Genomic DNA, 16903 nt, shown 5'->3' with positions numbered 1-16903 from the left:
ATATCAGGAAGCGGTTAAAGTACAAGCAGCTATACTTTAGTATAGACTTGTAAAAATGTAATTGAGTCTCCAGGTTGAATTTTGTTTCACAGCAAGAAGTGGAATTCCCTCAAATCTTAAAAGGTCAATTCTTGAAGTGGAAGTTGGGTATGTACCACGTCTTTCGGGTGGATTCGCTCTGAAAGCTGCCTGAGAAAAGGAGAAGGGAAAAAAAAAAAAAAAAAAAAAGATACATATGCAAGCCTAGTCACCTTTACACTGCAGTGCAGATGTTCAGTCTTTTTGCGCTGCTTTTAACCTCTTCAGTTGTAAGTGATGAAGCCGTGACTGGTCTTCAGGTGGCTTCTGCTTGGACGCCGCTTACTGTGGTGTACACAAAGTAAATAAAGGGAAGGGAAGGCGCGCCATTTGAAATGCAGACTTGGATGGAATGGTCTGCAGGTGTCACATTGCGTTTGCAGAGCCCCTAATGTACCTAAACAGTAGAAACCCCCCACAAGTGACAGCATTTTGGAAAGTAGACCCCCTAAGGAACTTATCTAGATGTGTGGTGAGCGCTTTGACCCACCAAGGGCTTCACAGAAGTTTATAATGCAGAGCCGTAAAAATAAAAAAAAAAATTTCCCACAAAAATTATTTTTTAGCCCCCAGTTTTGTATTTTCCCAAGGGTAACAGGAGAAATTGGACCCCAAAAGTTGTTGTTTTATTTGTCCCGAGTACGCTGATACTCCATATGTTGGGGTAAACCCCTGTTTGGGGACACGGGAGAGCTTGGAAGGGAAGAAGCACTGTTTTACTTTTTCAACGCAGAATTGGCTGGAATTGAGATCGGACTCCATGTCGCGTTTGGAGAGCCCCTGATGTGCCTAAACAGTGGAAACCCCCCCAATTATAACTGAAACCCTAATCCAAACACACCCCTAACCAATAGTAACCCTAACCATACCTCTAACCCCGACACACCCCTAACCCTATCACATCGCGTTGCTGCGGGGGTCTCAGGGAAGCCCGCAGGGAGCCCCCCTCCCTGCGTGATGCTTCCCTGTACCACCGGCACACCGCGATCATGTTTGATCGCGGTGTGCCGGGGGTTAATGTGCCGGGGGCGGTCCGTGACCGCTCCCGACACAGTGCCGGATGTCAGCTGCGATAGGCAGCTGACACCCAGCCGCGATCAGCAGCTGACACCCGGCCGCGCTCCCCCCATGAGCGCGGCCGATCGCGTATGACGTACTATCCCGTCGGTGGGCATACGGGCCCAACCCACCTCGACGGGATAGTACGTCAGATGTCAGAAAGGGGTTAAAAAACAAAAAAACTCACTTGAACCAATGTTACTTAGGTCAAATGTGGTGACAGAATTACTTTATCAAAAGTATTAACAGGGCAGCAATATTGTTGCAATATAGCAGAGCTCACAGAGCTGCAAATTTGTTTGCAAGACAACCAAGTTCATTTCTCCTGTTCTGTGTCAGTTAGGCTACGTTCACACTAGCGTTCGGCTAGCGTGCGTCGCTTTAGCGTCGGGCGACGCAGCGGCGACGCACGCGTCATGCGCCCCTATGTTTAACATGGGGGACGCATGCGTTTTTTGCTTGTTGCGTTTTCCGACACGTGCGTCTTTTTTGACGCTAGCGTCGGACCAAGAAAACGCTACAAGTTGCATTTTTCTTGCGTCCGATTTTCGTCAAAAAACGACGCACGCGTCGAAAAACGCAGCGTTTTTGCGTGCGTTTGCACGCGTTTTTCGGTGCGTTGTGCGTCGCCGACGCAGCGGCGCACAACGCTAGTGTGAACGTAGCCTTAGGGTATGTTTCAACGGTCCGTAACCGCTGCAGATTGGATGTTGCAGCATAGTGGAGGGGATTTATGAAATCCCATCTCCACTATGCGAGCAGGGATGCCTCAAGCTTCCATGCATATACGCACATGCTGCGCATCTTTCTAGACTGCAGCATGTCTATCGGAGACGCTCAGTCTCCACAAGAGAAATCAGTCCTATGTATAAGATGCAATTACTCCGCAGGGTTCAATGAACACCAGTGGAATCACCCCAGGTACAAGAGCCGGCAGCGCTTTGGACAGATCGGACGTCATGTTGCGTTTGGAGAGCCCCTGATGTGCTTAAACAGTGGAACCCCCCCCCCCAATTCTAACTCCAACCCCAACACACCCCAGGATTGGCAAATTTGCCACTGGTGCCCTGTGCTCTTCACAAATGAAAGCAGGTTCACACTGAGCACGTGAGTCTGGAGTCACCGTGGAGAGCGATCTGCTGTCTGCAACACCCTCTCCTTCAGGCCCTGCGATCCATATTAATGTGTAAAATAAAGAATAAAAAAATATTGCTATACTCACCCTCGGACACGCCCTGGTTGTAACCAGGAGCCTTCCTTCCTAAGAATCAGCGCTTGAAGGACCTTTCGATGACGTCGTGGCTTGTGATATGTGACCGCTCACGCGACCAATCACAAGCCGCGACGTCATCGAAAGGTCCTTCAAGCGCTGATTCTTAGGAAGGAAGGCTGCGGGTTAGAACCAGGGCGCGTCTGAGGGTGAGTATATATTTATTAGGAATATACTCACCCTCGGACGCTTTTTTTTTTTAAGAATTAGCGCTTGAAGGACCTTTCGATGACGTAGCGGCTTCTGATTGGTCGCGTGACGCCCATGTGACTGCTCATGCGACCAATCACAAGCCGCGACGTCATCGAAAGGTCCTTCAGGCGCTCATTCTTAGGAAGGAAGGCTCCCGGTTACAACCAGGGCGCGTCCGAGGGCGAGTATAACAATATTTTTTATTTTTATTTTTTATTTTACACTTAAATCTGAATTCCGATACCGATTCCCGATATCTTAAACATATCGGGAATCGGTATCGGAATTCCGATTCCAGATCAGAAGATCGCCGACCTCATGGCCGACCCCACACAGGGGTCGGGTCGGGTTTCATGAAACCCGACTTTGCCAAAAGTCGGCGACTTCTGAATCTGGCCGACCCGTTTCGCTCAACCCTACTCACCACTGCCACCTGCAAAATCCGTCTGCCTAGGCTGGTGTCTGCCGAAGCATAGGTATTGACCTTGTAAAAATTTGGCAAACGTGTGGATGGAAGACCAGGTTGCTGCTTTGCAAAGCTGTAGGGCGGAAGCCCTGTGGTGTACTGCCCAGGAGCCACCAACTGCCCGGGTAGAGTGAGCCTTAATCCCAAGGTGGATCTTCCAGTCCTGGAGGATCTACTCTGGGAGTAGCGAGGACGCCAGGAAGGAGTGGGTCTACAGGATACAGTCTTCAACGTGCCTGTGGCCTCTGTTGCTGCTGGGAAAAGGAGTTTGACGCCGCGAAGTGACGAAAGGACTGAAATGGCCGTCTAGGAGGGGGCGACGAGGTTTGGACTGAGGAAGAGGAGAACTTGTGCCCCCAGTGGCATTCTTAATGATTTGGTCCAGCTTAGAACCAAAGAGACGTGAACCTTGAAAAGGCAGGCTGGTAAGGAACTTTTTAGAAGACAAATCCGCTTGCCAGGCCTTGAGCGAAACGGTCCGGCGGATGGCAACAGCATTGCTGGACGCCTGAGCCGCAAAAGACGTGACGTCCAGGGAGGCAGAGACCAGGTATTCATTCGCGTGAGAAATCTGGTTGGCAAGCTCCGCCAGCTGTCCGGGAGGAGCTCCGTCCAGGATGCCCCGACGGAGTTTTTTGGCCCATTTTGATATGGATTTTGAAATCCAAGTGGAAACAAATGCCGGGCATAGAGTAGCTGCAGCCGCTTCAAAGGCTGACTTGGGATCCTTCGCTATGACCCTATCGTTAGAATCCTTCAGAGATGCTCTGTCGTACAGTGGATGGACAGTGTTGGTGGACAGCTTGGAAACTGGAGGATCCATCGAAGGAGAAGCAGTCCAATTAGCGGTGAGCTCCGGAGAAAAGTGATATAAAACGCCAAGTCGCTTTCCTCTCTGAAAGCGTCTGGTCAGATTCTCTCTCTCTCTCTGGTCATGATCTCCTCGAATTCAGGGTGAGGAGCGAAAAACTTGGAAGGTGGTTTAGCCCATCTAAACGAAACCGCCTGATCTGCAGGCTCCGTAGAAGTATCCTTGATGCCACAGGTCTTATTTATCGCTCCAATGAGATTCTGAACCATATCGCTCATGGTAGCGATTTGGTTACAATCCAGCTCCGAAATATCCTCCGAGGGCGCATCAGAGAACGCCTCACCTGATTCCGGGGACGAGGACCGGGGGGGAAGTAGACCGCAGAGAAGGACCGTGAAGCGAGATGGAGCGAGAAGAGGACTCAGACCGGCGTTCCTGTCTGGACCTTTTGCGGCCTATAATGGAGGTTCCTGCGACCCGCTGGCTACTGCGGGGGTGTGCAGGGGTAATCGTTCCAGCACGGACACCTGAGTTTAAGACACCAGAGTTAGATCCGCTACCGATTGTGACAGAGAGGAGGCCCAGCTAGGGGTGGGGGCATCACTCAAGCGGAGCAGCCGGGGGATCCTGGGCGGTGGGAACAATCGGGTTGCTGCAGGTGGGGAGGACTGACCTGAGGGAAGTTTGCAGTTACAGGACAAACATGCAAAGTATTTGACTAAGGCAGAAGAAGTGGAGGAAGAAGAAGTAGAAGGACGAGAGCAGCCCGGGGGGGGTGTCAGTCTGCAGTGCAGAGCTACTCAAGGCAGACGAAAAAAAAACGGATTCCAGGTGGAGGAAGCTGTCTGGTTTGCGGGTGGACCTCCGGAGAGATGTTGAGCTCCTGCTGCAATCTGAACCACAGATGGTGACCTCTGAAAGAGCGCAGGAATGTGCGGCCTTGAAATGGGGCGGAGCGCGATGTGTGGAGCCAAGCAGCGGCGGTAGAGAGGGGCGGAGACAACCGTGCGCCCAGGAGCACCAAGATGGAGAGTGCAGGACAGATTGTCGGGCGGGAGAAAGCCCGCCCGATGAAGCTGAAGTGGGTGGAGCGCGGCACAGGAAGTAAGCCCAGGCAGAAGCCGTGGCCTAAATTAGAGGCCGGCAACCGCCGAAAGAGAGAGCTAGAAAAATGGTACGGCAGCCTGTCAAGGCTGTCACGCTGGAGAGGACAGAACGGTTGCCGTGAAACTTGTGGCAGCAGAGCCGTGCGCCACAGGGAGAAGTGGTGCGGCAGCCTGTCAGGGCTGTCGCGCTGGGGAAGGTAGTGCGGCCTCATTAAAACCGCGGCGCCAGAGCAGTGCGCCGCTGGAAGAAGCGGCATGACAACCTGCCAGGGCTGTCTCACTGGAGAAGGTGCATCGGGGCAGTGCAGCCGCCAGGGTAGGAAGCGGCGTGGCAGCATGTAAAGGCCCAGCGTCGGAATAGAAGGCAGAGGGGCCGAAGCTGCCGCATGGGAAGGAAGAAATACAGCAATCTCGGGCCGTGCTGCTGCAATCTGGAGAAATTGAGCTCCTGCTGTGTAAGCGACGACCAGGTATGCTGGGAGCCCCTTAGCAAGACCCCCCCCTTGAAAGATCTGGGATGGGATGGGGAAATACCTCAAACCTCCCACGCCGATACTAATCTGAAGAGGAATGAGATGTCCAGGGAGCTGATTGACGTCCTCGTCTCTGCAACTGATAGGCTCTGGTGGGCGACAGAGCCAGGACCGGACTTCTGAGCATGCTTGTGTGCTAGGATCATGGTCCTGCTGAGGGATCTATGAGGATACGGGGTGGCAGTACACGCCATACTCTTAGTCCGTATTGTGGGGCTACAGGTGTGACTGTTCACCCTGTATCCCTCCGGAAAACCTGAAAGAAAGATGACGCACATTGAGGTAGATAAGGGTCTAATGAAAGACCCGTGTCCACCTCCTACTGACACTAAGCTAAACTGAAGTGAATACTGCTAGTCTGTGGGGTGTACACTGCAGAGGAGGAGCTAACTTTTTGTGCATAGCATCAGCCTCCTTGTGGCAGCAGCATACACCCCATGGTTCCTGTGTCCCCCAATGAGAGGCGATAGAGAAAAACTATTTTATATAAAAAAAATTATTTTGCATTGCTTTATTCTGAGAGCTATAACTTATTAATCCGGTGATTGAGCTGTATGGGGCTTGTTTTTGGCGTGACAAGATGACATTTTCAGCAGTACTATGTTTATTTATATCTGTCTTTTTGATCGCGTGTTATTCCACTTTTTATTTGGCGGTATGATAACTCATTGTTTTTTTTTTTTAAATGGTGTTCACTAAAGGGGTTAACTAATGGGACAGTTATCGGTCGGGCCGTTACGGACGCGGCGATACTAAATATACGGTATGTACTTTTGTTTAGATTTTTTTAATTCAAATTACTTATTGGTGGAATATTTTTTAAATATTTTTAAAATTTTTTTTTTTAATTCATTCTTACTTTTACACACTGTCCCACTATGGGACACTCATTTTATGCAGGCTTATCGCGTCTATAGCATGCAGATCATGCTATAGAAGCTGAGAGCGCTGCAGCTTCTATTACACTGACCTAAGAGACTTAATTCCAGTCATGCACAATGATCAAGTCTGGAGACCCGGATGATGACATCGGGTCTCCATGGCAGCGATTGGGACCCCGCCGCATGCCAGTGGGTCTATAGAATTTCTCAATTGGGTAGAATGCTCAAATAGATGACAAGTGTGTTTAAAGACGACCTCAGTGGGGAAAAAAAAAAATATTAGTCTTGTTATGATACCTTTTAATGGCTTACAAAAATAAATGATGTTCCAAAGAAAGCTTTTGAGTCTTCTGAGAATAGGTTCACACATCGCGAATTTGCTGTGTTTTATTGCTGCTTTCTCAGGTAAATTTTAAGCCGTGTATTACACAGGACTAGAGTTGGAGTCCATATAAAATGAGCCAGAACCCTCAATGTTTTTGTGATTTGAAGTTGCCTTATATGAACTTTTATACTGTTAAAGTTCTGTCCTGGACGACATTTGTCCATAGGTAAATGGCTCCATCTGTATTCGTGTGGCAATGAGACCTCATCCCTGCTCTCTATGTCCTATTGAAGGGGGGGGGGGGGGTGTTGGAGAAACAGGACGGAGAGCAAGGATGATGCCTTATCGCCACACTATTACAGACAGTAATGAAGAGGCCCAAGTCTTGAACGTTTACTTTGTATCAAATAATGTAGTTAGGCCTTTTTAATGGCTAACAAAATAAATGATTTTTCCCACAGAGCAATTTTTCTCTTTAACTGGGGCTAACACTGAACCAACCCACCCCCCTCAATTAAAGATCTGTAACGTTATTAAAAAAAAAATTAAAAAATTTAATAAATTTTATAAATCTGTACGCTGACCCAATTTTTACCGCTCTTCCTTTTTGTGCTGCATCTTTCCATTGCAGATCTGCATCTTTCCATTGCAGATATTAACATGATATTAACATTTGTTGGCTTTTTGGAGCACAGTATGTGAAATCTCTGCAATCAGTTTCTTCAGAGTCTTCTCTGGGGAGGATGGTATGCGCTTTCAGCCCTCCCTCCCAGACACTGCCAACTACAGCTCAGCAGCCTCTGCCAGTGCGGTTCTTGGCAGCATCAGACGGCTAGACCAACTGCCAAGATTTGATCTACAGCGTTTGGGAGAGATGAAAACTCATGTCCACCAGATAAGACTGAAATATCTGCTTTTGGTTCAACTGGGTATTTCTTTCAACTGCACTTCCAAAAAGCAACAAATTTACATCTCTCTGCAATGAAGGGGGTAAAACAAAAAAAAAAAACAAAAAAAAAAAAAAAAAGGGAGGTCTGGGATTTTTACAAGGTAATTAAATCCATTTTTTTGAGCAAGTGACAGGTCTTTAAAGTGTACTTGTACATAGAGCATAGGTGAGTTCTCTTACACAGTAGCTGCAGAGAGTGGAGGGCATATATTTTTTTCTCCCCTGTATGCTTATGATTGGTCAACCGCATGCAGGGGAAGAAGTACACGCCCTTAGAGAAAAATCTCTGGCAATATCCATTTAAGTGTAGCAAATTCTAACCTCAATTTTACAAGCCAATCTGTCTGCAATGGAGTAGTTGCATTTAGAAAAAAAAAAAAAAAAATTCGGATTTTTACTTTGTTCAGCAGCCACTATTCGATCATGTGTCCAGACTGACATGCTCAAACTGGTGAAGGGTCATTTAAATACTTTATTACCTGGCATTTAATCTTGAATAAAGATTAAACAAACCTAAACAAGCAGTACATTTACAATTATTGGGAGAATCTTCCATCTGCACCTCCATTTCCCCACTCACCCCCTTAAATGTAAAAGTGAAGTGTTCAGCTCAGAAACGGGGACATAAAAAAAAAAAAATTAACACAGAGGTAGTGTTAATGGGATAAATAGTAGACAAGGCAGAATGGATTTCTTTCCTATCCAGGCAGACTTCATAAATGCAGGTGTTCCATCCTTGATAACAGAATGAATACAAATTGTACATGAAGGTTTAGTGTGACATACTAGAAATTTGAGTAGATTCAACGTTGCTTCTATTTGGAATTGGTAAAACTGGCAGATGGCTTGAATCCCTGAAAGAGGCGATAAGTGCCATTTGTGTTGCATACTAGTGCTGTTCATTCTTCCACTGTAATGTGTATAAGGATCTTAGAACTCGTTGTTTATTTAACATAGGTGTAACCTTATTTTTCTCATATGTAGAAGGACAGGCACATTGAGCAAGAAGAGAACAAAACCCTTTTCCTTTAAAATCAGGAGGAGGTAATCTCTGGTGTGCCGTAAAGGAGGCAACTGGGAAACGAACAATGCTTGAAATAAACAAGGATCAATAGTCAAGCAAATGTTGACATTTAAAAACAAGGAATAATTACGGGATTTTCAGAGAAATAGGTCTTTATGCAATATTTTAAAATAAGCTTTACTTACATATATTAAGCCAGAATAGTATCGCTCCTTCAGATTGTGCAGAACGGATGCTTCATTTAAGCATGTCAGCTCAGCCATATCTTCAACTTTAGAGAACTTAGGTGGGTTCATCTTTTGTACATCATCTTTGTTGACCTTGACTTTTTTGCCATTCTCTGCCAATTCAACAATCACCTCATCTCCCACTTCTTCCTTCAGACTTGCTGCTTCAAAACCATGCTTTTCGGAGGGTACCCATATTTGCTTTTTTGCAGCCCAGTCTGCCTGAGCTAAAGGATTGTTGATATAATTGCGATCCACATATAGGTATTTGTCTGCATCTTTTTCTGCCATTATTGGTCAGTAAAAGCAAACTGTAAAAAAGGGAAAAAAAATATAAACAAATTAGAATGCTACTGTTTGAGCTGTTTTTTTTTTTTTGAGTTGGAACACAATGAAACATTTAAAGATGGCAGGCAAGAAAATTAAAGAGGACATGTCAATAAAATGGTTACATATTGTACAAGCATTTACCAAATCTGAGAGACTCATTTGCATAATAGGCTCCTGCACGATAAGGCTCTGAAGCTTTAGTCACACTAAAAGACTTGCCAACGATCACGACCAGCGATACGACCTGGCCGTGATTGTTGGTAAGTCGTTGTGTGGTCGCTGGGGAGCTGTCAGACAGACCGCTCTCTCCAGCGACCAACGATCAGGGGAACGACTTCGGCATCGTTGAAACTGTCTTCAACGATGCCGAAGTCCCCCTGCAGCACCCGGGTAAACATCGGGTTACTAAGCGCAGGGCCACGCTTAGTAACCCGATATTTACCTTGGTTACCATTGTAAAAGTAAAAAAAAAAAAAAAAACACTACATACTCACATTCTGATGTCTGTCACGTCCCCCGCCGGCGTCCACAGGGTTAAAACTGCTTTCGGCAAGAGCGCTGCTAATGCACGCGCTGCTGCCGAGAACTTCCCTGCACTGTCAGCGCCGGCAGTAACAGCGTGTGCTCTGCTTTACGGCCGGCGCTGACAGTCAGTGCAGGGAAGCTCTCGGCAGCAGCGCGTGCATCAGCAGCGCTCCTGCCGAAAGCAGTTTTAACCCTGTGGACGCCGGGGGATGTGACACATCAGAATGTGAGTATGTACGGTTTTTTTTTTTGTTTGTTTTTTTTTACTTTTACAATGGTAACCAGGGTAAATATCGTGTTACTAAGCGTGGTCCTGCGCTTAGTAACCCGATATTTACCCTGGTTACAAGTGAACACATCGCTGGATCGACGTCACACACACCGATCCAGCGATGACAGCGGGTGATCAGCGACCAAAAAATGGTCCTGATCGTTCCCCAACGACCTCCCAGCAGGGGCATGATCGTTGGTCGCTGTCACACATAACGAGATAGTTAGCGTGATCGTTGCTACGTCACCAAAAGCGTGACGTTGCAACGATATCGTTAACAATATCGTTATGTGTGACGGTACCTTGACTTCAACCAGAGAAGCTTCCAGGAAGTTCCAAGCTCCGGTGACCTGCATACATCATTCGCTTGATGAGGCGTATCATTAAGGGAAAGTGATTTACTCAGCTTTTCAATATCCCTTTTTAACAGCTCTGAGGAATAAATGAATAGCGCCACCCCATGCCTGAAATTCGCCTGGTTGACAACTGACACCCTGTACAGGTCCTTCTCAAAAAATTAGCATATAGTGTTAAATTTCATTATTTACCATAATGTAATGATTACAATTAAACTTTCATATATTATAGATTCATTATCCACCAACTGAAATTTGTCAGGTCTTTTATTGTTTTAATACTGATGATTTTGGCATACAACTCCTGATAACCCAAAAAACCTGTCTCAATAAATTAGCATATTTCACCCATCCAATCAAATAAAAGTGTTTTTTAATAACAAACAAAAAAACCATCAAATAATAATGTTCAGTTATGCACTCAATACTTGGTCGGGAATCCTTTGGCAGAAATGACTGCTTCAATGCGGCGTGGCATGGAGGCAATCAGCCTGTGACACTGCCGAGATGTTATGGAGGCCCAGGATGCTTCAATAGCGGCCTTAAGCTCATCCAGAGTGTTGGGTCTTGCGTCTCTCAACTTTCTCTTCACAATATCCCACAGATTCTCTATGGGGTTCAGGTCAGGAGAGTTGGCAGGCCAATTGAGCACAGTAATACCATGGTCAGTAAACCATTTACCAGTGGTTTTGGCACTGTGAGCAGGTGCCAGGTCGTGCTGAAAAATGAAATCTTCATCTCCATAAAGCATTTCAGCCGATGGAAGCATGAAGTGCTCCAAAATCTCCTGATAGCTAGCTGCATTGACCCTGCCCTTGATGAAACACAGTGGACCAACACCAGCAGCTGACATGGCACCCCACACCATCACTGACTGTGGGTACTTGACACTGGACTTCAGGCATTTTGGCATTTCCTTCTCCCCAGTCTTCCTCCAGACTCTGGCACCTTGATTTCCGAATGACATGCAAAATTTGCTTTCATCAGAAAAAAGTACTTGGGACCACTTAGCAACAGTCCAGTGCTGCTTCTCTGTAGCTCAAAAGTGGCTTTACCTGGGGAATGCGGCACCTGTAGCCCATTTCCTGCACACGCCTGTGCACGGTGGCTCTGGATGTTTCCACACCAGACTCAGTCCACTGCTTCCTCAGGTTCCCCAAGGTCTGGAATCTGTCCTTCTCCCCAATCTTCCTCAGGGTCCGGTCTCCTCTTCTCGTTGTACAGCGTTTTCTGCCACATTGTTTCCTTCCAACAGACTTACCATTGAGGTGCCTTGATACAGCACTCTGGGAACAGCCTATTTGTTGAGAAATTTCTTTCTGGGTCTTACCCTCTTGCTTGAGGGTGTCAATGATGGCCTTCTTGACATCTGTCAGGTCGCTAGTCTTACCCATGATGGGGGTTTTGAGTAATGAACCAGGCAGGGAGTTTATAAAAGCCTCAGGTATCTTTTGCATGTGTTTAGAGTTAATTAGTTGATTCAGAAGATTAGGGTAATAGTTCGTTTAGAGAACCTTTTCTTGATATGCTAATTTATTGAGACAGGTTTTTTGGGTTATCAGGAGTTGTATGCCAAAATCATCAGTAAACAATAAAAGACCTGACAAATTTCAGTTGGTGGATAATGAATCTATAATATATGAAAGTTTAATTGTAATCATTACATTATGGTAAATAATGAAATTTAACACTATATGCTAATTTTTTGAGAAGGACCTGTAGTAATGACCCCAGTTTTGAAACAGATTGGGGAAGATTAGCCCCTTAAATACCACTCAATGGTGGCAGATTCCAAGCGGTTAAAAGGTCACTTAGCAGGATCAGTTCCCCCTGTAATCATAATCATTGCCATGGTACCCAGAGGTTACAGTGGCCTGTGAGATCCAGCAGGATCTAAAAAGCTGTGTCAATGACTCACTGACCGGTGTGAAATAGACCAGAAAAAGTAAAAATTATACATGTCCCAAAGCGGAACTTAAGGAAAATTTAAATGGGTACATAAAATATGCAACAGGTAGAAGAATAAAAAATAAATGAAAACTCCAAACCTTCCCATAAAAATACAATCAAGCCCCAATATGGCTCATTCGGTAAAATAAAATTACACCTCAAAACATGTTTATGTAAAAACCAAATAGCTTTTTCAAAAATTCTGTTTAGCCGTAAAAGTAGAAAAAAAACAAAACTAAATCTGGTGTCACTAATCACAGTGACCTAACAAAGCATGCCGCCTTATCACCGCAGAAAAATAAATTCTTGTAGGCTATGCGCACACGTTCAGGTTTTTTCACGTTTGTTTTTTCGCGGTAAAAACACTATAAAAACTCATTAAAAACGCATACATTATGCATCGTATCATTTAGATTGCATTCTGCATGTTTTGTGCACATGATGCGTTATTTTCCACGAAAAAACGCATCGCGGTAAAAAAAGCAGCATGTTCATTAATTTTGCGGATTTTCTGTGTTTTTCCCGCTATTCTATGCATTTGGGAAAAAACGCACAAAAACACATGAAAACGCGGATAACACGCATGAGGATTTCTGGCAGAAATGTCAGTTTTTTGTCAGGAAAATCTCTGCAAGAAATCCTGACGTGTGCACATACCCGTACTGCTGTTAATTTGATCATTCTGTCAAAAAAAATGAGAATACCGGTAAGTCTCAGCTCACAGTTATCCTGCTCTCTGCTGAGAACAGCAAATCCCAGATACCACGATTCACCCCCCTCCCCAGTATTTAGCACCAGGACTTTACTACATCTGCAAATTACTCAGTCCTGCAACTGGTGGAAGGGGTCACATGTGCTGTACTAGTAAAATCATATCTGCACTAGAGGAGGGGTCAGTGATTAACCCCTTCATGACATCCATCATATGTACAGCGCCAGGGGATGTGCATGCCCTCAAACAGCCATACATTTATGGCGTGCCCAAATGCGGGTGTCACCCTGAAGACACGCCCAAGATCTGTGCTAGTGCCGATCGTGGGCTTTTAACCGTGTGATGCTGATCTCACTAGTGACAGTGACATTGATTGGCATCACAAAGGGTGGAAAAATTGATGTCCCTTCATGGGACAAGATGATTAAAAAAAAAAAAAAAAAAAAAATATATTAATCCTGACAATACGGTATATTTATGTAAAAACTAAAGCACACATTTGGTATCACCACGTCCAGATCGACCCGACCTATAAAATGGTCTCACTAGTCAACTACGGATGAGCGAATGGTCAGTGATACTCTGATATTACTCGAGTATCTGGGTGCTCTGTATTCAGCAAGCAGTAGCCAGTGCTCGATTTTGAAACTTGAATCTCCACCCTGCATGTTTGGCACCTGTTACACAGCAATAGCAGCAGGGTAGGTAATTAAAACATAACCTTTAATATAGCATGTTTAAAAAATGACCAAAGCCATAACGCATAGACTAAAACAATAAGTGCAAGTGCAGATCTCCTTAATCTTCACCTTACAAGGGTGCCGGTAGAACATGCTGGGTTATTGAGGACACGCTTGCTACTGCAAGGGTCCTTCTGAGACATCTTTTTCGGCTTTCAGAAAAATACCCCCTGATGAACCCACCACACGGAGGGAAAAACACATTGGGGTGATGAAATAACCCTAGGGGCATTATCTAGCTTTACACTAGGGTAACCGCCTTTGTTAGAGCGGCAGCCATGCAGGGGCACGACAATGAGTGGTAATGACAGAATATACCCCCCCTGTTTGCATGATTTTTTCTTCCCTCTCCCCGATTCTTGGACTATTTGGGAGAAATGGATCCTTTAACCCTAAGTGAAGTTATCTAACAGGGATAAAAAGAAAGGAAGAATTTGGTGATATCACACCAGTTTTCTATTTTAAGCACTGTTTGTTGTTTGGAGCACTTGCAATTATTATGTTTTTGTTTAAGTATTATGGCTTTGGTCATTTTTAAACATGCTATATTAAAGGTTAGGTTTTAATTTAATTACCTACCCTGCTGATATTGCTGAAGAAATTTTGGGAAGGTGCTGAGGTTCACAACCAATAAGGACGCTGGAATTGCCTACAAGTCACCAATGCTTTAGCCATCTTGGTAGTGGCATTGGCTGGCCGTGTGGCTCACCGATACAATTGCACAGCTCAGGCTACGTTCACATTTGCGTTGTTGGGCGCAGCGTCGGATACCGACGCATGCGTCATGCGCCCCCATCTTTAACATGGGGGGCGCATGGACATGCGCCGGTATGCGTTGTAATGCGTTTTACGGCACATGCGTCATTTTGACGCACAAGACAGGGCGCAGACAACGCTACTTGTAGAGTTTCCCCTGCGCCGAATTTCCTGATCTTTACTATCTTATGACAACGCATGCATCACAATGCTGCGTTGTGTATATGCGTTGTTGGTTGAGTCGCCGACGCTGCGCCCAACAATGCAAATGTGAACTTAGCCTCAGGGACAGCCCTTACTGGAAGAGTCAGAGTGAATATCAAGGCCTGTGTGCACAGTACAGTAAATCAAGAGTCCTGCAGTGTTGATACTGGTGCCAATTCTAAATTATAAGTGCTTCTCACTAAGTAAGAATATCATCAAAAAGTTAATTTCAGTTCTTCAAAACAAAAAGTTAAACATTATCTAGAGTCATTACAGTGATCTATATCAAGTGTATTTCTGTTAAAGGGAACCTGTCACCCCCCAGGCATTTGAAACTAAAAGCCACCTTGTGCAGCAGTAATGCCGCATTCTGACAAGGTGGCTTTTAGTTATTGCTGCTGTAAATGCAGAAATAATCCGTTTTGTAATTTGTCCTAAATACCCTTCTTCAGTCCTGGAGGCAGGCCTTCCCCCCCCTGCTGCAGACGCCTCACAGCCGTCACGCAAGTCTTCTCGGTGCCGCCTCCTCACCGCTGTTTTGTAATCAGCCAGTGCCTGCGCTCTTTTGTCATGCCTGGGGCAGGCGCAGTGAGCGCTGCCCGTCTGTCCTCATATGCAGTCTCGCTGACTGCGCCTGTGCGGCCGCCCTGCTTGTGAATCCCAGCCCCGCAGTGTCTTATGATTTCTTGACACTGCGGGGCTGGGATTCACAAGCAGGGCAGCCGCACAGGCGCAGTCAGCGAGACTGCATATGAGGACAGACGGGCAGCCCTCACTGCGCCTGCCCCAGGCATTGACAAAAGAGCGCAGGCACTGGCTGATTTCAAAACAGCGCTGAGGAGGCGGCGCCCAGCGCCGAGAAGACTTGACCGATGGCTGTGTGGAGTCCTGCCTCCAGGACTGAAGAAAGGTATTTAGGACAAATTACAAAAAGGATTATTTCTGCATTTACAGCATCAATAACTAAAAGAGCCACCTTGTCAGAAAGCAGCATTACTGCTGCACAAGGTGGCTCTTTTAGTTTGAAACGCCTGGGGGGGGGGGGGGGGGGGGGGGTTGACAGATTCTTTTTAATGTTGATTATGGTTTACAGCCTATGAAAACCTAAAAGTCACAATCGAAGATGAGCTAAGCCCACCGGCATCAGGGGCTTATCTACAGCATTTTGTAATTCTGTAGATAAGCCCCCGATGTATCCTGAAAGATGAGAAAGAGGTTAGATTATAATCACCTGGGGGGGTGGTCTGATCCGATGGGCGTCCGGTCCGGGGCCTCCCATCTTCATAGGATGACATCCTCTTGTATTCATGCTGTGGCTCCGGCGCAGGCGTACTTTGTCTGCCCTGTTGAGGGCAGAGCAAAGTACTGCAGTGCGCAGGTGCCCGGCCTCTCTGACTTTTCCCGGCGCCTGTGCACTGCAGTACTTTGCTCTGCCCTCAGGGCAGACAAAGTACGCCTGCGCCAGAGCCACAGCGTGAAGATAAGAAGGATGTCATCGTAATAAGATGGGAGGCCCTGGACCGGACCGTGACATCCATCAGACCGGACCGCAGCGGGACCACCCCTGGGTGAGTATTATCTAACCTCTTTCTCATTTTTCTGGATACATCAGTGGCTTATCTACAGCATTACAGAATGCTGTAGATAAGCCCCTGATGCCGGTGGGATTAGCTCACCTTCGAGTTTGGGGGTGACAGGTTCCCTTTATCAAAAAACACCTGCAAAGGCTTCCTAAGCATTTAAAAAGGTCCCTTAGACCTATAACAGATTACCTATAAGAAAAAGCCATTCAAAGATTTGAGGGAGATTCACAAAGAACAGACTGCTGGTGTCATTGCTTCAAGAGCCAACACACACAGACGTATACAAGACATGGGCTACAAGTGTTGCATTCCTGGTGTGAAGCCACTCATGACCGATGGACAACGCCGTAAGCGTCTTACCTGGGACAAGGAGAAAAAGAACTGGACTGTTGCTCCGTGGTCCAAGGCGTTTTCGATTAAAGCAAATTTTACATTTCATTTGGAAATAAAGATCCCAGAGTCTGGAGGAAGAGTGGCGAGGTACACAATCCAAGCTGCTTGAGGTTTCCACAATCAGTAATGGTTTGGGGAGCCATGCCATCTGCTGGTGTAGGT

At 46.2% G+C, this 16903-nt stretch overlaps 1 protein-coding gene across 1 annotated transcript in view; it reads right to left on the bottom strand.

The window, feature by feature from the left end:
- MYH9 (myosin heavy chain 9) overlaps positions 1 to 16903 on the bottom strand; it is a 234002-nt gene that overhangs the window by 195128 nt on the left and 21971 nt on the right. The window contains exon 2 of the mRNA XM_069737169.1: positions 8880 to 9232. Within this exon, the coding sequence (XP_069593270.1) occupies positions 8880 to 9212 (333 nt within the window). The 5' untranslated portion in view covers positions 9213 to 9232. The remainder of the gene's footprint in view (positions 1 to 8879; positions 9233 to 16903) is intronic.

This window comes from Ranitomeya imitator, chromosome 8 (assembly GCF_032444005.1).
Source record: "Ranitomeya imitator isolate aRanImi1 chromosome 8, aRanImi1.pri, whole genome shotgun sequence".
NCBI lineage: Eukaryota > Metazoa > Chordata > Amphibia > Anura > Dendrobatidae > Ranitomeya > Ranitomeya imitator.
The sequence above is the reverse complement of the archived record's forward strand: the minus strand, read 5'-3'. Positions and strand labels throughout refer to the sequence as shown.